The sequence below is a fragment of the Muntiacus reevesi genome, chromosome 11, assembly GCF_963930625.1.
Source record: "Muntiacus reevesi chromosome 11, mMunRee1.1, whole genome shotgun sequence".
NCBI classification, from domain to species: domain Eukaryota; kingdom Metazoa; phylum Chordata; class Mammalia; order Artiodactyla; family Cervidae; genus Muntiacus; species Muntiacus reevesi.
The window spans coordinates 66,523,263-66,546,747 of NC_089259.1; the positions used below are offsets into that span (position 1 = coordinate 66,523,263).

At 42.8% G+C, this 23,485-nt stretch overlaps 1 protein-coding gene across 1 annotated transcript in view; it reads left to right on the top strand.

Annotated features, from left to right (window-relative positions):
- Positions 1 to 1,095: 1,095 nt before the first annotated feature.
- LOC136144258 (ATP-binding cassette sub-family C member 4-like) overlaps positions 1,096 to 23,485 on the top strand; it is a 156,136-nt gene continuing 133,746 nt past the window's right edge. The window contains exons 1-4 of the mRNA XM_065902005.1: positions 1,096 to 1,169; positions 4,575 to 4,685; positions 5,394 to 5,514; positions 19,468 to 19,692. Of these exons, the coding sequence (XP_065758077.1) occupies positions 1,096 to 1,169; positions 4,575 to 4,685; positions 5,394 to 5,514; positions 19,468 to 19,692 (531 nt within the window). The remainder of the gene's footprint in view (positions 1,170 to 4,574; positions 4,686 to 5,393; positions 5,515 to 19,467; positions 19,693 to 23,485) is intronic.

A 23,485-nucleotide genomic window follows, 5' to 3' on the forward strand; every position in this document is an offset into this window, starting at 1 on the left:
TTATTTTTCTAAATCTTTAACTATAACCACTTTTAGAGTAATATTTTTATGTTCTCTAATAGGGCTTCCTCACCTCCCAAAGGGCTCTGTTCTATTAGGGCCTTTTGTGTGATCAGGTTCTTTATGCTGTTTATAATTAAGGTGTTGTGATCAGTCATGTGCATTAGTACGCATTTGCCAAGCAGGCTAGAATGCCAGCAAAGGGGTCTAAATTGAAACACTCCTTTCATCCTGGATAATCTTATAGGATACCACCATCTGGGGGACATAATGATTAAAGTACTAAGTTGATTCTGTTTGGAGAGAGATCAGGGAAAGCCATCTACCTATGTCACAGAAATTAGGGAGCAGTCTAATATAGCAAAGGTCAGAAAGATAGAGATCATCTTTAAGGTGAGCGCCGGGGCAGCTTTTCGAAATCCCTGAAGTCCTGATCTGCCTTGCTTGTCAGGTCTTCTCCTCATGACCTTGTCATGGGTGGGATCTCGTGTGCTGGCTCCCGGCAGGTCCTGAGGAAGGCAGCATGCCCAGAGGGTGGGCTGCTATCTCCTTCTGCCAGCTTTCTCCAGGTTTCCTTTTCAGCTCATGGGGAGCCTGTGAGCAGCAGAGATGGGCGGGGCCTGAGCCTCCCTTCTCCACCTTCTGGGTGACTCAGAGCAGGAACTTCCGCAGAGTTTGCAGCCAGGTGTGCACCAGGGGGCTGGGCTGGTTGTGCCCCGCAGTCAGCCTGCCTGCCTTTATCAAAGAGCTGGTGGCTTTTGCCTCCCACCTGTGTGGGGCTTCTGGAAGTGTCTACTTGGGTGTCTCTTGGTCCAGCAGCCCCACACGTGGCACGCTGCATCCATCCTATGCCTGTGGCAGACCTGCACAGAGCGGGTGCCTCAGAGGTGGACTCGAGGTTGCTCAGTCCTGGGAGGCGGGACCTGGCGCACAAAGGGCGCTCCACTCTCAGAAGCAGGTGTTCTCGGGCTCTGGCCTAGTGGACCTGTGGGGCGGCCAGTCTCCAGCATCCCCGCCGGCACCTCCAGGAGCAGCAGGAGCCCCACCACCTCCTGAGCAGCGCGACCCCGGTCTGTGTCCGCCTTGGCCGGCAAGATGCTGCCCGTGTCCCCGGAGGTGAAGACCAACCCGCTGCAGAAGGCGAACTTCTGCTCGCGCCTGTTTGTCTGGTGAGCGCCCCGTCTGAGCTGTGACAGTCCCCGCGGGCGCATGCCTGACACTGCCGGCTTCTGTTGGGGACCAAGGGACCAGGAGAGGGTGTGCGCCCAGGGCCGGTGGCAGTAGGGCTGGGAGGAGGACCCAGGGACCTGGTGTCCACCTTATCCAGCTGCCTCAGAACTGCTCAGCAATTCACTGTCAGTTCTGAAATAAGCTGCAACTTTCACTCCAAACAAGCAGCTTATGAACAACTTTATCTAATCAGTGCCCTGCACCTTTGCCATCTTCCAGTAATGTCCCCACCTTTCCCCATGTTCCTTAGGTGAACATCGGAGTTCCAAATGCCCTGGGATTCCTCTCTCCCTGGGATTCCTCTCTCCCCCAGTCATGACCATGTCTTTCTTTCTCTCCTTGCCTCCCTCCCTGTGTGGTTGACTGTTTGTCCTGGTACCTAGTTGTGGTCAATTTCATGTGCTTACAAGACAATTGTTTTTTATGAAATGAATGGGAACACCATTCTGGAACACCTTTTGCTTTTTCCTGGGACACACAGTCAGGAGCAGACTGTCTATTTGACCACAGTCCCTTTCCCTATTGCAAATATCTCCACTTCCACCTTTGAGGACCAAACCCTGGGAATGGGGTCCCTGCATCCTCTGGGGTCTTATCCAGATCCCTAGCTCAGAGAAGCAGTGCATGGTCTTGATGTAGGTAGTCCTGTCCAGGAGTCCTATGGTCCTGAAACCACTGAAGGGTCCCTGAGCTGGGAGGAAACACACAGATGAAAAGTGCTACAGAGAACTGAAGCTCTTAAATGAAGTCTTCATCTAATAGTTGGGACTGCAGAAAAGCAGGCCTGAACCTCTGGATTTAATCACACTTGGGTGATTATTAGGTCTTTTGTTTCTCGACCCTAACCCATTCATCTTTCCCACAAATTCTGATACTTCTTTTATGGGACAGTCTAGGGGATCCCCACTGTTGCCTGGAGAATCCCATGGACGGAGGAGCCTGGTGGCTGCAGTCCATGGGGTCGCTAAGAGTCAGACACGACTTCACTTTCACTTTCCACTTTCCTGCATTAGAGAAGGAAATGGCAACCCACTCCAGTGTTCTTGCCTGGAGAATCCCAGGGACGGGGGAGCCTGGTAGGCTGCCGTCTCTGGGGTCGCACAGAGTCAGACACGACTGAAGTACCTTAGCAGCAGCAGCAGCAGGGGATCCCAAGGGGGATGGCAGCTCCTATGCTTATTTTGATGGTGGTATATTCAGTGTATGTGGCTACATCTCTTGACTATTTGATGGCCCTTAAGGAAAGAGGCTCCTAGAAGAAGGAATATGTGTATGCTTCTGCTTCTGCTAAGTCGCTTCAGTCATGTCTGACTCTGTGCTACCCTATGGACAGCAGCCCACCAGGCTTCTCTGTCCATGGGATTCTCTAGGCTAGAATACTGGAGTAGGTTGCCATTTCTTTCTCTAGAATATGTGTGTGGTTACCATAAATAATAGCAAAATAGACAAACGTCTCCTTAACTTCAGGTAGGGTAACAAACTCTCAAAGCGCAGTGTTTGTTGATTTTGAAAATGTATGTGCATAGAAATGGAAGGTGAAGACTTTGATTTTGGTTGGCACTCATTTCCAGTTTTCCTGCTGGGAAGGAAAGAGCCTCTTATTTCACACCTGAGGACACTGAAGCATAGAGGTTGAGTAAGTTGCCTACCATCACACAACTAGTAAGTGGTGGAGTGGGATATCAAGCCAGGCAGTTTGGTTCTGGAGTCTACGTTTCTTGTGTATGTAACTGCTGTGCTTATCATGGAATTGGTTGCCTGGACTTGTGCCAGGGTTCTAGCCCAGGTTGAAACCCCTTATCAAGACTGCAGAGGTTCTTTTTCCACTCAGATTCCCACAACCAATAAGTAAACCGATGGTGAGATTGATAAAGCACAAGCTTTGCTCAGTGATGAAAGAATGGAGAAGCAGTGAATGCATAATGAGGCTCTGTGTCTACTGGAGGTTAGGTCTTCTGCCATTTGGGTCCTCCCTAGTTCTAATCAGTTCTTATTTTTCTCTTTCCTTTTATAATTAAGCTTGAAACTCAGATAAGAGCAGTTGGTTTCCATTCGAGGGAGGGGCAGGGACATAATTCTGGGGTAACAGCCTTTCCTTTTTACAGCTCCTTATTCCTGAGGGATGCTGAAAGGGTGAAGATTGGTCTGATACCACTTCCTGCTGAGCATGGGTGTTGTCATATGTTGGGTTAGAGAAGCAGAATTGTTCCTGATTCAACCAGAACAAATCTGATTGTCACCAGGCTAGAGTTCCAGTTTCCCATAACCCAGAGTAAAGACCACCTGCAAGTTGACTGTGTCGGTTCTCCAAGAGATAAAACTGATGAGACAATTGAGGAATCATGGACCAACAAGCAAGAGAAGGACAGTAACTGTAGGGGTTCTAGTGGCCTTAGAAGCTCAGGGAAGCTGGGAATCCTTCTTTTGAAACTGTCACAAATTTGTTCAAACAGGCCATTTTGACCTGAGTATTTAGGCAAGTGGCCTGTCTATTAAAAACAATTTTTTTCTTGTTGAAGTATAGTTGGTTTACAATGTTGTGTTAGTTTCAGGGATACAGCAAAATGAATCAATTATACATATATCCACTTTTAAAAAAGATTATTTTCTTTAAAAAAGAAAAGGATAAAGGTTATTACAGAGGATTAAGTAGAGTCCCCTCTGCTATATGATAGGTTCTTACTACTTATCTATTTTATATATGCTTCCTTGGAGACTCAGGCAGTAGAGAATCCAGCTGCAATGCAGGGACCTGGGTTATATCCCTGGGTTGGGAAGATCCTGGAGAAGGAAATGGCAACCCGCTTTGGTATTCTTGCCTGGAGAATCCCATGGACAGAGGAGCTTAGAGGGTTACAGTTCATGGGGTTGCAAAGAGTTGGACATGAATATAGCAGTTTATATATGTCAGTCCCAGTCTCCACTAGCATCAACTAGCTATCCTTGAATCTGATACAGTTCAGAAGATTTAAGTCCCCAGTAATACAGGAACATATCTGCAGCCATACCCACAATGGCCTTTCAGCTCTCTTCTGCATGCCTGAACCACTGTTACTTTATTTTCATTTCTAAATGTTTATTTCCTTAATAATTAAAGCAGATGTACCATGTATGATCAGTAGGCCACAAACAGGCTTCTTTAATTAAGTTATATCATGTATAAGCCAGCATAACTTTTCTGTACCTAGAATGCGTGTGTGTGTGTGTAAGCACATGTCTAATTTCCACCATATCTTTATATATTTAAAATGTAGAGTTTTTTAAAAACAACATCCATGAATGTAAGATTCCAATTAGAGATGTGTAATTTGGATACATGTCACTCTCCTTTTAATGTTTAACAGGTGGCTAAACCCCTTGTTTAAAATTGGTCACAAACGGAAATTAGAGCCAGATGACATGTACTCGGTGCTTCCAGAAGATCGCTCCCAGAGCCTTGGAGAAGAGCTGCAAGGGTGAGCACAGGCAGCAAGGAGAAGGGAGGGAGAGTGAGAATTTCCACGTGGGGCTAAAGGTGTGGGGGAGGGGTTTTTTGCCTTCCTCTGGGTTCTTCTGAGCCTCCTTCCCTGATACTCCATGCTCACCCACCTCAGGCTGACCCCAGGCTTAGTTCTGTTCAGTTCAGTTCAGTCGCTCAGTCGTGTCCGACTCTTTGTGACCCCATGAACTGCAGCAGGCCAGGTCTCCCTGTCCATCACCAACTCCCAGAGTTTACCAAACTCATATCCATTGAATCAGTGATGCCATCCAACCATCTCATCGTCTGTCGTCCCCTTCTCCTCCCGCCTTCAATCTTTCCCAGCATCAGGGTCTTTTAAAATGAGTCAGCTCTTTGCATCAGGTGGCCAAAGTATTGGAGTTTCAGTTTTGACATCAGTCCTTCCAATGAACACTCAGGACTGATCTTCTTTAGTATGGACTGGTTGGATCTCCTTGCAGTCCAAGGGACTCTCAAGTTGACACCACAGTTCAAAAGCATCCATTCTTTGACGCTCAGCATTCTTTATAGTCCAACTGTCACATCCATACATGACTACTGGAAAAACCATAGCCTTGACTAGATGAACCTTTGTTAGTGAAGGATTACCTTTCACTCTGGTCCCCTTCCCATTTTCCCTTTGGTGGACACACTGTTTTTCACTGTGCTCTGTTTCTCATCGCAGGTACTGGGATCAAGAAGTAAAGAGAGCCCAGAAAGACGCACAGGAGCCTTCCTTAATTAAAGCAATCATAAAGTGTTACTGGAAATCCTATTTAATTTGGGGATTGTTTACATTTCTTGAGGTAAAAGAGTTTCATACTGTGCATTTCTTTTTGAGGTATGTATTTGAGTTCTGCGATGGACAGGACAGGTAGGGAGAGAGGCCAGTAGTCTAAGGTCTGAGGATAAACCTTCTAGGAAACATGATAGAGCTCAGAGGTTGTGTTTACCTCTGGAATGGACAAGGGCTGGACCTCCAGGGGTTACTATTTTTCTTTTAACTGATGAAAACAGTGTTGTGGAAAGATGGCCTTGAAATAAAAAGCAGTTTATATTATGTTAGAAAGTTCCTGGTTCTCAGTATAAAGGCTGACTGATCTTTGACCAAAAGAAGATTCCAGCAGCCTCAGACAATATGTGCCCTGTGATTTGGACGGGGGGTAATTTGGACTGGAGCCCAGAGTAATATGCATTTTATGGCTCTCTTGTTATAATTTAACAAGGTAAAAATTGTTTCCTTGACCAGGTCACATCTGATAAATGCTTTTCTAAGAAGATACCATCGCCTCTCCTCTTCCAGGGGAACAGAACCCAGGAGCCTGCATCTGGGCGGTAGCTGCCCAGAACTCCTAAGAGCACACCTTTCCCCAGGCCGCCCCCTTCCCCGTGGGCTGGCACTGTGAGCCAAAGCCCCCGAGGGGAGGAGCTCTAGCTTCACTGTGAATTCTCTGCACCCTCCATGCTGGTTTCTGTCCTGGCTGTGGGGTTGATTTCTGGTTGAGTCTTGGTAGCTGGCATTGGCAGAGAGTGTAGGAGGGGATGTGCAGGGCAAACCAGAGACAGAAAGCCGTGAGGTCAGTGACCTCCATGACCCTGAAGATCCTGGGTCAAGATCCCCCAGAGGACAGTCACCCTGGGGACACAGTGCCATCAGCCCCCTGTTCTGGCTGAGCCTGCTGGAGGTCTGCTGCAGACCCCCCTGGATGGCTCATGCTCTCCGTGACCCCTTAGTGCTGCCTTAGGGACACAGGCGGGCTGTGAATGTGTGAGAACAGGAGGGATGGAAGATGCAGTTGCTGTGAAAGGGGAGTTTTAGGTGGAGAAGGTGGTGAATTGTCATCAGTATGTTGAGATGGGTCAGGTAGTTTACAGGTGGGCGGCGTGGCTCTTGTTTAAAGGCTGTGTTTGTACTGAAGGGCACTGCGGGCAGTGGGCAGCTGGGTAGGTGAAGTTTGACCCACATAACTGGACTGACAGAGAATCTGTCAGCTCCAAGGTGATTGGATGGTCTTGGGAGATGGAGTTCTCTTTGATGATAAAAGAGGATTGGCCATGGTGCCAGAGGGTGGGACAGGCATATGGGACAAAATGCCACCTTAGAGAGGGCACTGACCACTGCAGTGCCTTGTGAAGGGCAGGGGGTGGGAGAGGGAGCAGGAACCCTTCAGGCTGTCCCAGCCCTTCTTTGTCCCAGGTGTAGCTGTCCCAGTCATGGTATTTCCACATAGTCACAGTTAAGTCTCTGAAATGCACAGGTGGCAAGCTGGTATGGCCTGTTTGTGCAGGTTTTCCTGACCTCACACAGCGGAGCTCTCATGAATTCTGCTTATCAGGAAACCCTGGGGCCTCGGTGTCTGCCTGTGGCTCATCCCAGGTGCCTGGTTGGATGAGTGGTCTCCGGGTTTAATGTTGGACCATATTCTTGAGCAGGTCTTTTTCTGCTGTCCCTGGCCCTCTATTTTCCCTTTAGTACCAGATGCTAAAGAAACTTGAAGGCAAGTGTGTCTCAAAGCAGAGCCCATGTGGCTGGGTTTGAACTGAACTTCTGGTTTTTCTTGCTGTCCTGGGTTATTGGCTCCTTAGGTGGGGTCACTAAGACTTGGATGGATCCCATCCTAATATGAGCTTTGGATCATGGCTGTGGCAGCTCATGAGAGAAGCAGACATGGACAGAGAGGTCGCAGGATCTGGGGTCTTCCTGAGAGGGATCTGCCCCACTGTGGTGCTGGGTGTGTTGATTTCAAAGTTGTCCAGCCCCTGGAATACATCCTGCTGAAAGTGAAAGTGTTAGTTGCTCAGTTGGTCTGACTCTTTATTACCGCATGGACTGTAGCCCGCCAGGCTTCTCTGCCCATGGAATTCTCCAGGCAAGAATACTGGAGTGGGTTGCCGTTTCCTTTTCCAGGGGATCTTCCTGACCCAGGGATCAGATCCAGATCTCCTGCAGTGCAGGCAGATTCTTTAGCATCTGAGCCACTTGAAGGGTCAAGGAAGGTCCCTGGGGACTGCACAAGGTGCAAGTGGTAAAGCCCTGACCCCTCTTTTAGGAGCTTGGTTGTTGGGTGGTCATGGTGGAGAAGTGGGGAGTAGAGGACCATAAATGTAGGGGCTCATCTGTGTAGTAGTATTGCTAGTAGTAGTAAGCAGTACTAGTTAGCTAAATAATTGATTTTATGAAGCAACTTCCCATGTTGTGATCTATCTCTACTGCTTGTTGGTCTTTGTATGTTAGACAGTGGAAGATCTAAACTCAGCTCATAGTTCTCTAAAACACAATCATGTTTCCTTGGCGACCTCCAGCCCTCCTTCAATTTTTTGGCTGCACAGAACACCCCGTCTATCATCCGTCATCCCAGGCAGTGTGGTCTTACCACCCACAGCACAAGCAGGGCCTTCCAGGTACTCCTGGCAACACCTTTGGGATAAAGCAGGATGGCACTAGTCCAGGGTGAGGCTTTTAGGGTTTTAGGATTTTCAGATATGAAAATGTCTGTTCCATGAGAAGTGAGGAGTATCTCTATTGCTCAGAGAAACAAGTACCAGGCTGTGGAACCCTTGGAGGTCACCCCTAATTAGAACAGAACCACCAGAGAGTTCCCAGCACCCCTGGACCCTGTGTGTACCTCCACGGGGGCCACAGGTGGGGAGGACAGATCTCTGCCTGTCTAGTGCCCTCAGGGTGGAGAGGAGGAGCCTGAAGTCTCTGCCTGGATCAGAGACACAGAGACAACCGCCCAGGTCATCAGGGCTTCTCTCTGAGAGGTGAGGTCTCCACCTGCTGGTATGTAAGTGGGGTGACCTCAGAAAGTCAGAGTGGGTTCACCCAGTCCCTTCCCCTGAGAGGGGAAGAGCGGCCAGGAATTATGTTCTCTTCCCAGGACCCTAAGAATTTGCCTGATCCTGTCCAGTCACTTGGCCTTTGTCTGAGGCCACTTTTGCTGGTGGTCTCTGGTCCAAGTGGAGGCCGTGGGAAGCACATGTGTGTGTAAACCTTTACTCTGGAGCTCAGCTGATGGGCAGGAAGGAAACAGAATCCTCTGCGTCCCACAGTGGGCTTTGTGCCTGGACTCAGGGCTGGTTCCCCAGGAGCTGAGTGGGCTTTGCTTTTATTTCCCAGCCCTTTCTTCCATGTGTCACTCACTTTGCTCAACCCAGGAGACTAAGGAGTGTCTGATGGTGGCAAAGATACTGTGGGCTGAGAGCAACCACTGAGGACCACACGGCAAGGGAGAGGAGGAGAGGGCGTTGAGCCAAGCAGACAGGGACCTGCAGAGCAGACCTGCTGTGTGCGCCCTGCTGGTTCCTGAGAGCTTAGCATTAGCCATTATGTGTTAGTAATATCCACAGTGATGACCTTGAGTTATAAATGAGGGTGATGCTTTTCAATCTATTTTCTTTTCATTTTCTAAGCATATGTTTTTATTGCAAAATAAAAGAGTTCTGAAAATTGAAGTATGATTGGATTATAATGATTTTTAGTTTCTGGTATATATCACTAGAGATTTAATATTTGATACAGTACATAGTAATTTTAGTTACCAACTGTCACCATACAAAGTTATTCCAATATTATTGAGTATATTTCCTATGTTGTATATTACAATCCTGCAATTTATTTTATTTATTTATCTTTTGCCCCCAACCCCCTTCTATTTATTTTATAATTTGGTGTTTTTACCTTTTAAGTTTCCTCACCTATTTGACTTGTTCACTTCACCCCCCTCAATCCATTTTCTTTAAGTAGTCAGAGAGGTAGGTGACTCTTTTTTAAAAGACTGCATTCATAATGGTTAAAAATTTTAGCAATCTGCTTAGAAGTGAAACTTTAATTGCAGTCTAGAAAATTTGGCTTTTACACATGATTTTTCTCAAGAGTTCTTGTTCTACTATGGTCACCTGTAAGCAGCAATAAGTTTTCTAAGCCCTTTGTGAAACCAGCCTCTGCCATTATGAATAAAGTCTCTGCCCTGGACTTCTGTTATTAAAAATGATGAAATTATTTCAGATCACTTTGAGATGTTGTAGCTCATTTAGTTGTTTCAGGATTCCTCTGAGGGAGGCAAGGCGGGTATTTCCATAGACAAGGACCTGGAGGTGTAGGAGGGCATAAGAGAGGCCTGGAGTCATGTGACTTTCAGGTAGCCACCTGGTTTCTGAAGCACAGAGTTCTGATTCCTAGACCAGTGTTCTCTGCATCATGTCCTAAGGCTTCCTCTCCTCCCACAGCCTCCATTGAAGCTCAGAGTCAAGAGGTGTTTTCCTAACAGCAGTTCTCAGCTCCTCTGTCAACTGCTTCCTATAGAGTTTTGTTTTGTTTTCTTTTTCCTGTAGATTTTTAAGAACATTTTAAAAATATAAAAGTAGAAATTGAAGGGTAACACAATGTGTCACAGCAGAATAGGGCTCTCTGGCAGAAAGATTGTTGTGAGTTGATTCTTTTTTTGAGAAATAGACACAGGAGAAACTCTGAAGACAGAGTAGAAGTTACTCTTCTGTGAGGGACATTTACATTGATAAAGAATATCTCCATTTGTAAGGGTGTCTCCCTCTCTATTGAGTAGATCACCTGGAGAAGGGAAAGGCTACACACTCCAGTATTCTCTCCTGGAGAATTCCATGGACTATATAATCTATGGGGTCGCAAAGAATCAGACATGACTGAGCAACTTTCACTTCACTTTTCACTCTCTCTCTGTACCAGAAAGAGAAGGATGGGTCTAAATCACAGCAGAATCCTGTTGAAGGACAGTCTTCAAGAAGAATGAAATCTGCATAACAAACCCAACCCTACCCTAGTTTAAGCTGCTTTTCCTGTTATACTCTCATAGGTGCTTCCTCACCTTTTCTTTTGTCTTCAGCTAGAGATGGCATTTAAGGTGGTAGCTTGGGCCATCTCAGGAAGTTACTTAGTTCATCTTAATATTTCCCATGTATATCAGAAATATACATGTTAATAAACTTCTGTTTTATTTTCTCTTGTTATTTTGTCATTTATCTGGACTTCCCTCGTGGTTCAGTGGTAAAGAACTCATCTACCAATGCTGGAGACAAAAGTTCAATCCCTGAGTTGGGAAGATCCCCTGGAGGAGGAAGTGACAACCCACTTCAGTACTCTTGCCTGGGAAATCCCATGGACAGAGGAGCCTGGCGGGCTACAGACTATGGGAATGCAGAGAGTCGGACACAACCTAGTGACTAAACAATAATAATCAGCTAAGAACTCAGAAGGGTACAGGGAAATGTCATCTTAAGTCAGCTTCAATAATTGCCATAATGAGTAGTCTTGATTCATCTGAACCCCTACTTGCTATCCATGTCCAAGATTATTTTAAAGCAATTCCAAGACCTCATACCATTTTTATCCATAAATATTTTGGTATGTGTCTTTAAAAGATGCAAAATCTCCCTCCCCACTAAACATATTAACGTAAACATTATTATTATTATACATAAATACTAACTTTAATATCATCAATATCTAGCCAGGACTAATAGTTGTCTCCCCCCCCACCCCCGCCCCCCACCCCTTGCCTTTGGAAGCAGTATTAAATAAGGTACATTGGGCTGACATAGGTTATACAGATTGCTTTTCTGTTCCCCACCACCCCGTGCCTCTAGGTTATTTGTCCTGTAGAGATTCCCACAGCCTGGTTTGTCTGATTGCTTCTCCCCCTGTGTCAATTCACATATTCCTCTGGCACCTTAGGTTGGTGTTTAGGTCTAGAACTTTGAGGTAACTCATTTGGATTTCTTCCACCCCTTTCATCTGTGTAGGAGGTAGGGTTGTATACCTTCCTTATGAGATATATAATGTTGTTTTTGTGTATGTGATGTTAGGAGCTATTCATGATCCTTGCTCAAGGTCTATTAATTCATTAAGCATTGCAAAATGAGGATGTTCTAAGCTCTTTGGTTAACCCGAGCTATATATACTATTTATAGGAAGAGTAGGGGAAATTAATTTTTTCACTTTTAAAACCTATTTTCAAAATGATGCGTTGGTTCTCCTCTGGGGCTAGTGAATTTTTATTGTTGTTTGGTTTGGTTTTGTGAATGTCAGTTTGAGCTCATGGATTTCAGCATTTCTGATCTGCTTCAGTCCATTTCATTTGTTATGCTTGTGCCAACCTTGGCCATCTTTGGGCATTGGGGGTCTATTCAGGTTGGGTCCTAAGTTTTTTGCACATACTCTACAAGTCTTTGATAATTTTTTTGTTTTGTTTTCTTTTTGGTTTCTGGTGTGACAAGATGTTTCTAGCTCCTTTTGTATAGCATTTGTTCCAGCCCTGGAATCATCCACTTTTCCAAGCAGCCATTTTCTTTTAGTGTGAAATGGTATTTAAATACTATAGTCTAGGTACTAGAGGTGCTTATTATGCTTGGTTATTGTTTCTTGGCTTTTTCATTAGACAAAGTTAAGAATACATTTTTTTAAGGTAAATAAATATGTTTACATGGGTAGTTCCAATCCAAGTCAGATGCAGGTCACTAGCGTTTTTACTTTATCTTATTGTTCTTACATCTGTATCTCTTTTCTCCCATCATCTATTCTTTGTCCCATGTCTAAGCCAAATTCTCAATGATATAAACATAATTATTCATTTGTTTTACCTATAATGTGACTTCTGAAAACAATTTAAGATTTTTTTTTTTTGTAGTTCATACTGTCTTTAGGTGAGTGCATCACACAGAGGATGTTTTCACATAATTTTGTTTAAAACCACTTTTGATAGTTCTTTTTTGTATGGCTCTGTCAACCAAAAGGATGGGTACATATTTAGGTACTTTCGCTTAATTTTACTTTGAAATTTTAGGAATTGCTTTTTTAAAAATTGCTTTATAATTATAATTCTGTATAGTATTTTCATGATTCCAAGATCTAGCAAAGGCTATTTTCAAACAAGGTTAGCTCAATTTTAACTCTCCTTCTCCTTTTAGAGGTAAATTTCATTCTTCTTTTAGAGGTAACTTCTTCTTTTAGAGGTAATTTTCCAGGCTAATTTTGATTAATCTTTTTATTAATATTTTTAAAATATATTCTTTTCTGAACATTTTATTTTTCCTACTGTGCAAAATGAAAATTTCTTATTTTGTCACTGTAATCTCTGGATTTGGATTTATAAGGATTTTTCTAGAAGCATGTAATGTGTCATGCAACTCTGGTTAAAACTTTGTGATCCTTGTAACTCCTTCAGAGCAGGTCTGTAGCCATTCCAGGCTCAGATGCCAAGACAGTGCAAGAGTTGAGGTTAGCAGATGCTTGTATGGGGCTAGTTTCTGCATCCAGAATCTACAGGCGGAGGAAACTTCTACATCCTAAACAGTTGAACCTAACCAGTTTCTGGAGGCTGGGCCTCAAGGTGTCCAGTCAAGTTCAGTTGTTCAGTTGTGTCTGACTCTGCAACCCCATAGACTGCAGCATGCTAGGCTTCCCTGTCCATCACAAACTCCGAGAGCTTGCTCAAACTCATGTCCAGTGAGTTGGAGATGCCATCCAACAATCTTATCCACTGTCACCCTCTTCTCCTACTGCCTTCAATCTTTCCTAGCATCAGAGTCTTTTCTAATGAGTCAGTTCTTCGCATCAGGTAACCAAAGTATTGGAGCTTCAGCTTCAGCATCAGTCTTTCCAATGAATATTCAGGACTGATTTCCTTTAGGATTGACTGGTTGGATCTCCTTGCAGTCCAAGGGACTCTCAAGAGTCCTCTCCAATACCACAGTTCAAAAGCATCAATTCTTTGATGCTCAGCTTTCTTTATCGTCCAACTCTCACATCCATACATGACTGCTGGAAAAATCATAGCTCTGACTAGATGGACCTTTGTTGGCAAAGTAATGTCTCTGCTTTTTAATATGCTGTCAAGGTTGGCCATAGCTTTTCTTCCAAGAAGCAAGTGTCTTTTAATTTCATGACGGTAGTCACAATCTGCTGTGATTTTTGGAGCCCAAAATTACTGCAGTTGGAACTCCAGTCACATCTGCAGTGACTGTGAGCCTCGGGTGTCATAGTACATTTATCCCCTCCCAGGTGATGCTAAGGTGCAGTCAGGATGAAGACCACTGTGTAAAAGATGAGTGAAGGCTAGAATGTCTCAAATCTTGATGGTTATGATTTCCCCAGATTGACTGCTTTCCTCCTTATCTCTGGATTTTTCTCAGCTCTACATTTTGTCACCTTTCCCCCAGTTCTAAAGAATAACTGCCTATTCATTTTTTTCCTGCAAGCTCACACTTTTCTGCTTATATGTTTCACTCAAGCATTTTTCTTTAATAGCCTTTTTTGTGAGGAAGTTGGGTAAGAAATATTTTATATGCATTAATGTGAACATGAAATTCTACCTATTGTGGAAGTTCTAGCATCTAACCTAGCCATGTAAGAGGTTACCCTAAGAAGAAAGGTGGAACACAATCCCAGGTGCTTTCAGGAGGCTAAATGCCAAGGACTCTATTAAGAAATGTCTACCTCGAGCTTCTCTGGTATTCCAGTGGTTAAGACTCCTCCAGCCCCCAATGCATATGCCAAGATTTTTGATCCCTGGTCAGGAAACTAAAATTTTGCATGCCACATTATATGGCCAAAATAAAAATGTCTGCCTCAGAGACTCAGACTCTCAGAGAATCCTGAATAACAGATGCTAAAATAAGCTCTTTTAAAGGTCATTTATAGTTTGAATTGTGAAGAATTCTTGTCAAAGGATAAGAACTATGTTCTCTATTGGTTTGTGGAAAGAATATACATGTGGTCATAGATTGATATCACAGAGGAAGGGTTTAAGGGGACAATGTTTGACCTTGTTCCTGCTTATCCAAAAAGTTTTATATGGGTAATTTCATGATTGATAATGAATATTTTCTCAGTTGTTTTATTTCTTATTAGTTGAAGGCGAGAATCAGGAAGGTACAGATAAGAGATTTCCTTGGTGGTGTCTGCCCACACCAGTGTACATGTGGTAGGGGCAGCTCCCAGGAATGGCTGCCACCAGTGTCTGTGTCCCCAGGGTGAGTCAGAGCCACTCCTTGCCTCTCTGAGAGACTCTCCAAGACAAGCAGAGTCTTCTGAAATTGGACTTTTCCGTGGTATTCATACCAGTGTTTCATTTGGAATTAATACTCGGAACAGAGCATCAAGCATATGCAGGAGTTAATCTTCTGGCAGCTGGAAAATCTTTTGCCTAGTTTGCCTCAGCCAGTTTTACCAAATATCAGAAATGGAAACACTCACAGATTACAAATGCTGCTGCCAGCTGTCCTGTTAAATGACTCTTCATCTCTAACCTTTCCTTGTGTGTGGAGATGATGGATTTACTCAGTCTACCTTTGATGGCCTCAGTCACTTCTGCCTTATGTGTTCTGGAAGCTTTGAAGAATCATATTTAATATGTGTACTCTTATTCTCTATATGTACTTTGGGGTAGGTTTTGTTTTCACAATTTTGTGCTATTCACTATTTTGCTTTCTATTTTTCTGAGAGAATTAACTAGAAATACTTGCTGTTATTTTTCAGTCATTTCCATTAAGTCACTGAGTCATGTTTAACTCTTTGCAACCCCATGGACTGCAGCACGCCAGACCTCCCTGTTCATCACCAACCCCTGGACAACTCAAACTCATGTCCATTGAGTCAGTGATGCCATCCAACCATCTCACCCTCTGTCGTCCCCTTCTTCTCCTGCTTTCAATCTTTCCCAGCAGCAGGTTCTTTTCCAGTGAGTCAATTCTTTACATCAGGTAACCAAAGTATTGGAGTTTCAGCTTCAGCATCAGTCTTTCCAATGAATGCTCAGGACTGATTTCCTTTAGGATCACTTGGTTGAATCTCCTTGCAGTCCAAGGGAATCTCAAGAGTCTTCTCCAACACCACAGTTCAAAAGCATCAAATCTTCAGCGTTCAGCTCTCTTTATAGACAAACTTTCACATTCATAAATGACTACCAGAAAAACCATAGCTCACACCTTTGTTGGCAAAGTAATATCTCTGCTTTTAGTATGCTGTCTAGGTTGGTCATAGCTTTTCTTCCAAGGAGCAAGCATCTTTTAATTTCATGACTGCAGTCACCATCTGCAGTGACTTTGGAGCCCGAGAAAATAGTGTCTCTCATTATTTCCACTTTTCCCCATCTATTTGCCATGAAGTGATAGGACCAGATGCCATGATCTTAGTTTTCTGAATGTTGAGCTTTAAGCCAACTTTTTCACTCTCCTCTTTCACTTTCATCAAGAAACTTTTTAGTTATTCGCTTTCTGCCATAAGGGTGGTGTCATCTGCATATCTGAGGTTATTGATATTTCTCCTGGCGATCTTGATTCTAGCTTGCGCTTCATTCAGCCCAGCATTTCTCATGATGTACTCTGCGTATAAGTTAAATAAGCAGGGTGACAATATACAGTCTTGACATACTCCTTTTCCTATTTGGAACCAGTCTGTTGTTCCATGTCCAGTTCTAACTGTTGCTTCCTGGTCTGCATACAGATTTCTCAAGAGGCAGATCAGGTGGTCTGGTATTCCCATCTTTTGAAGAATTTTCCAGATTTTGTTGTGGTTCACACAGTCAAAGGCTTTGGCATAGTTGATAAAGCAGAAGTAGATGTTTTTCTGGAACTCTCTTGCTTTTTTGATGATCCAACGGGTATTGCAATTTGATCTCTGGTTCCTTTACCTTTTCTAAATCTAGCTTGGACATGTAGAAGTTCATGGTTCATGCGCTTTTGAAACCTGGCTTGGAGAATTTTGAGCATTACTTTACTAGCGTGTAAGATAAGTGGAATTGTGTGGTAGTTTGACCATTCTTTGACATTGCCTTTCTTTGGGATTGAAATGAAAACTGATCTTTTCCAATCCTGTGCCCACTGTTGAGCTTTCCAAATTTGCTGGCATGTTGAGTGCAGCACTTTCACAGCATCATCTTTTAGGATTTGAAATAGCTCAACTGGAATTCCATCATCTCCACTAGCTTTGTTCATAGTGATATTTCCATATTTTTCAGTATGTAGTATAATGTCAATTTTCTATTTTCAATAGTTGCAACTTATGCCAGAATGGAAATTCCTTATACATTTCTTCCCTTACACTTTTCATCACTTCTAAATCACCATTACTTCTCCTTGCTGCAGGCAAAGTCATTTATGTGTGTTGATTCATTCAGTTGTGTCTGATTCTCTGTGACCCATGGACAGTAGCCCACCATGCTCCTCTCTCCATGGGTTTTTCCTGGCTAGAACGCTGAGTGGGTTTCCATTTTCTCCTTCAGTGGATATTCTCAACTCAGGGGTCAAATCTGCATCTCCTATGTCTCCTGCATTGCAGTTGGATTCTTTACCACTGAGCCATGGGAGGAAGTCGTAAAACAGTGCTTAAAAATAACAAATGATTCTCTTCCCAGATTGCATCAGATCAAAGAAACAGGTCATGATTGACAACCTTTACTATCTTTTTGAAATTTTCTATCCCAAATAAAGAAAAATCATTATCAAGAAAAAAAAAAAAAAAAAGACTTGACAGATGAGTGGAAGGTATGGGCTATGAAGTAACATTATACCTTAATGAGGCTGTTTGCTAAACATTTTTTTTTTTTTTAATATTTGTTTATTTGGCTGTGCTGAGTCTTAGTTGCAGTATATAGGATCTAGTTCCCCATCCAGGGACCTCACCTAGGTCCCCTGCATTGCGAGTGTGGAGTCTTAGCCACTGGACCACCAGAGAAGTCCCTCAAATGGGTTATTAAATACTGTTTCTCAGTGAATAAATCCAGATATGTTTAGGCAGTAGTAATCTACCTTTATTTGCACTCTTTTTTGATGAATTTGTTGCATTATCCATATTCTCTTTGGTGTGTGACATTACTCTTATTTCTTCTGTAATTATAAGGATGTTAGGCTCAAGTGGAGACCCGAGTAACAGGTAACAGTGATTCCCACAGAGAATCATAAGTTTCAGGAAAGTTTGGGATGGTAAATATTACTGCTGGGCTTCTGGTGATTTGTGGCTCCAGCACTGGACTGCCCTTGGTGGCACCTGGGCTGGGACTGCCCGTTTGTACAGTTTGATGTTCTTGCTTCTCTGTGTGGGCTTCCACATTTCCATCTCAGGAAACTATAAACAGTGTGTTTGACAATCCACTGTATGGAGGACTTCCATGATCTCTCTATGCCACTTGGGATGGATGACAGGACACGGTGGAAATGTATCAGAACTCCTCATTTTACTCAGGTCTGATCATCTTACTTCTTCAGCTAAATAGTGTTCCCTTTATCCTGTATAGTAGATGAAAATTTCCCTGACTTCATGGAAGGAGAGGCACCTCACAGGAGAGGTGCAGCCTGTGAACGTGTGTGTGTGTGTGCATGCATGTGTGCATCTGTGTAGAACAAGACAGGAATGCTGAGGTCTAATGAGGCACCCATATGAAGGATGGGGACATCTTGTGATAAATAGATCAGGCACTACGTGGCTGAGCAGAAAATGCTTAGATTTTTTGGTGTTTGGTGTTTATGGATTCTCCTTCCCTTCCTTTTGTGTGTGTGTGTTCCTCAGCTTTGGACAGACAGAAGAGAGCTAGCAAAGCAAACCTGTCAGTTGCTACCTCTGTCTGTGTTAGTAAGGTGGGATTGCCAAAAAGGAAAAGCCCTGTTGCTGAAAAACTTCCAAACTTTTGGCATTTGTCTTTCGAGAAGTCTGTGGAGGAAATGATGTTGAGGGTCAAGATGCTTATTTTGATGACTTGGATCCATTGACTGTTTGGTTTTCCTTGATGATGGAGAAGGAAGGGGACCTGGGGAGAAGGGGACCTTCAAGGAGTGACTAGAGAGAGGAAGTATGTTGTGGATGGAATGACTATTTGGCAGGGTGGGTAAGTTTTGCTGTTTCTTTGCCTTTTTCTTTGGGAAAGAATCTTACTTTCCCTAAGTCTTACTCAGGGTGGAAGCCTCAGTGCACCCTGTGTCAATTGGTTTGTCTTGGGGAATAGATGATTGGGAACATTTCTTCCAAACCACTAACTGCAATGGATGGTGGATGGAGAACCATGGAAGACATAATGTTTTAGCTTGGCCTCCACCATGTCTTATTTTTTAGTCCAGGGGTCATTCCAGCTTCTAGGGGATAGAGGCATATTGAGGCAGTGCTCTCAGGAGCTGAGAGCCTGTAGAGCTTCCAAGTCTGGTTTCTTTGTGGTACTCCAACCAAAACTGGCTTCCATTCCCTTGATCTAAATGTGGAGTTTGGGGTAGAAAAGAGTGGGTGTGTTTGTTCCAGTGTCTCAGTTCATAAAGACTCATGAATAAGGTGATAAAAGTGTGTCTCCCATACATGAACCACATTGACTTTCTATTGGGCTGGGACATTGAGAGTGCAGGGGACAGGGGCAGGCTGCCAGCAGGCTTGTTCATATGGAAGCAGATTTCTTACTCTTCTTCTGCCACCTTTTTCTTACTCATCTCACGTCTCACTTGGTATTGTGGCAAATGACTTCTAAAGCACTGTTTGTGCTATTTACTTAGGGTCCACAGTGTACTAAGCACAATGTACTAAGGCTTTACCATTTTTGAATGTAAAATTTTGCCTTAAGGTTAAAACTGTTGTCTGCTTGTCTTATAGGAGATAGTAGATCGTAGATCTGTGTATTTTTCTTTTAAATTAGCCACAAATGTAGCATTTTGTCAAAATGTATATTTAACATGCTAATGCTAAAAGTTAATCTTGTGTTAAAAAAAAATACCTGACATTTCTAATTAAGGCTTTTTTTCTTTTCTTTCAGGAAGGCACCAGAGTGGTTCAACCCATATTTTTGGGGAAAATGATTAGTTATGTTGAAGACTATGATCCCACTGATTCTGCTGCTTTGCATGAAGCCTACGGCTATGCAGCAGGGCTGAGCGCCTGCGTGCTCCTGTGGGCCGTTCTGCACCATTTGTACTTCTATCACATTCAGCGTGTGGGGATGAGGCTGAGAGTAGCCATGTGCCATATGATCTACCACAAGGTTAGTGTCACTTGGTACCATGGTGTGTACCTCCCCTGAGGCATCGGAAATATTTGGGGAAAGTTTCATGTAAATTAAACATCTTGTAACAGGGATCATTTACACCTTCCTAGAGAAGCTTGCTCGGAGAAGGCAATGGTACCCCACTCCAGTACTCTTGCCTGGAAAATCCCATGGACAGAGGAGCCTGGTAGGTTGCAGTCCACGGGGTCGCTAAGAGTCGGACACGACTGAGTAACTTAACTTTCACTTTTCACTTTCATGCATTGGAAAAGGGAATGGCAACCCACTCCAGTGTTCTTGCCTGGAGAATCCCAGGGATGGGGGAGCCTGGTGGGCTGCAGTCTATGGGGTCACACAGAGTTGGACACGACTGAAGTGACTTAGCAGCAGCAGCAGGGAAGCTTGCTATTTGCATCAAGTCAAGTTGGTTGTTATTGAAGCAAACTTTACCAATTAATAATGAAAAGTTTTCTTTTGAGATCAAGTGAGGGCTTCCCTTGATAACTTTCAACCATAGACTGCTGCATAATACCCACTAAATTTGTAGTGAAAATATTAAATTAATATTTAAAAATAAGTATCAAAAATGGAAAGATGATTTTCAATGTCTTCATGCCTAAATCTGATAGTGGCATTTATGGAAATTTTTTGTGGTTGTTCATTAAAACCTTTGTTTACATCAAATTTGTATTTAAAAGTGAATTTCAGTGATTGGATCTAAGAAATTAAATCTAGAAGCAGAGAATGTATTTGAGAAAGGAAATGATTATAATTATAAAAGACCCATCTAATTATATTCAATATGATTATGTTAATTAAAGAAAAATATAAAGAAAATTTATGTCAAATATAGACTCTCACTCTAGATTCTATAGACATGATTGTTTTTAATGGCATTAAATAAAATAGTGAGGTATTTGAGATAATGGAGAAGGAAATGGCAACCCACTCCAGTATTGTTGCCTGGAAAATTCCATGGACAGGGGAGCTTGGTGAGTTATAATCCATAGGGTCACAAAGAGTTGGACACAACTGAGTGACTGAACACACATTTGAGATAAAACTTGAAATTTTGCACTGTTTTGTTAATTCTAGAAAGAATTTGTTGCTTTTCATTTAGGCTATTTTAATACAATATTTCCTTTTCTCTTTAGTGTACATTATAGCACTTTTGATAAGAACTGATTTAATGTGTTCGGTGATTTTGTATTGAGGAATGCCATGAGATTATTTCGTAGTTTATCCTGGTCTAAACTAGTATAAAAGGAATAAGGACTTCAGGTATCTTTACAAAAGTATTACCACAGATATATCAGTGTCAAGAGCTGAAGGGCTTGTGTAAACTTGATCCTGGATACCTTTTGCCTTAGACCATTTGCTTAAAAAAAAAAAAAAAGAATCCTCATTTGACTGTATTGTAGCTTTGAAATTTTCCAAGAGAGTAGATTTTAAGTGTTCTCACCACATGTGTAAAATAGTATAACTCTATTAGGTAGTGGATACTTTAAGTGATTTTACTACAGTAATTTTCCCAATATGTATTTTTTTTTTTTTGTACCATGATCTCACTTTAATGCTCTAGTAGTTACATTGTGCCAGATTGCTTTGGATGAAGCAGTCTTTTTCTCATTGGAATTCAGCTTAGACCTTATATTGGTCAGCCATTTCCACAATAATGCTGCATAAAAAACAACCCTATTTATTTTCTTGCTCATATTCTGCAGGTTGACTGTGGTTTGGCTAATCTAGGCTCTGTTCCAGACAGCAGGGCAGCTGGCCTTGACCCCAGGCTGTGTATGGCTTCAGTTCTGCTCCGTGTGTGGATTCTGGGGCTCAGGCTTCAGAGTAGAGGCTGTATGAAGCATGCTCTTCTTGTGGTGGATCAATGGAATGCAGGAGCCATTCCATTGATTCCAAGATGGATCATAGTGTGATCAGGGCTTCTGCACTGATCACATTATTAAATTTAACTGGCCTGAGCAAGTCTTATGGCCAAGATAAGTATCAGTGGAGCAGAGAAGTAAACTCTGTCTACAGTAGAAGGGGAAGGGAATGAGTGTTTACTGGATAATAATCCAAACTCTTGTGGGCCTCTTAGATCCCCAACGTGTATTTATATCAAAGTATCAAGTTGTAACCTTAAACATATACAATTTTATAAAAAAATAAAGTCCTCATTGAAAGATGAAATTAAACAGCTTAAGTTGAAAATATTGCTTCTTTTATCTAGCTGCTACTTATCCAGAGCCTCTATTTCTTCAGAATATTTCTTTCAGCTGAAAGTGAGATGTCATCACATCTTTCGTTGAGCAGATTCTTGTTCATCTCAAGACTGTGTGAACCTGGGGACCTGGCATCTCACTGTCTTGTCTGACAGTAATATCTGAGCTGGTTTCCTTCTGGGTGATGTGCAAATTGCAGCTGTGCCCGTACACTGCAGTCAGGGGTCTTCATTGTCATTTATCATTATCTTTGTTATTCTATGTCATCTTTAACCATTTAGGAGATGGATACTCAAAGATTTCCTTACAAATTGGTTAAATGTTTGTCTTTCCAGATCATACTTAACTCATAATAGTTACAAAAATTTTACCAGAACTGTGTTGTTAAAAACTTTAAGTTAGGTGCGTGGTGATAGTTCAGTCAGAACTCACTCTTGGCTGCTCAGGTGAGCCATCATCCCCCTGATTTTCTTCCTCTCCCCACTAATACTTTGGAATCTTGCCTTTGGGATATGTGATCTGACCTAGAATATTGGCTTATGTGAATGTAAACATCTCCCAAAAAGTTCATTTGCTGGCTTGATTTTACCTTAAAGGTTATCCCTATATGAAGTCACGAATTGTGGAGATTACACCATAGATGTGACCTGAAATTCCAGAAACCTGGGAAAGACAAATTTCTTCATGCACAGCCTTGCATATAGGGTCCTACTGCTATGCAAACAAGACACTTCTTCTTTACAGGTTACAGATGGGCTGATTTCTTAGGGCAAAGCTGGTGCTGCCGAACAGTTCTGAAAGACCCCTCTGAATGTTTGTGGTTCATGCTCAGGCCCCACCTCCTGATCCCTGGTCCTGGGGAGAAATCAGATTTGGTATTAGAAATGGAATGGCTGCTAAGCTCATAGCTGTAGTCTGTCAACACCACGTCTACAGAATCCAGGTTGGGGCAGGTCTCCAGGAGGTCTTTAACGCTACACATCTGCCACTCCTAAAATGGCCCATTCAGCATTTTTTGTGGTCTTTTCAGACGAGCTTTGAATGATTGTGAGGGAGATATCATATATAAAAATGACTTGCCATTTATTCATTAACACATTTCCACAGCTTTGGTAAAGTTACTTTTGGCTTTCAATCATTGATTTTTACTGTGTTAAAATATACACAGTGCAGAGTTTACCATTTTCACTCCTTTTCAGTGCAGCATTTAATGACATTAGATACATTCACATTGTTGTGTGGCATCACCATTATTCATCACTGGAACTTTTTCTTTTTCCCAGACTGAACCTCTTGCACCCATTAAACACTAATTCCCAGCCTCTCTCCCCTCACCAGCATCATTCTATTTCTTCTGTCTATGAATTTGACTATTTTAGGTACCTCATGTAAGTGAAATCAAACAGTGTTTGTTATTTTGTGTGTGGCTTATGTCCTATAGCACAATGTCTTCAAAGTTCATCCATGTTGTGGCAGGTATCAGAATTTAATTCCTTTTTAAGGCTGAATAATATTCCATTATTGGTATATACAACATTCTGTGTGTGTGCTTATCTGTCAATGGACAG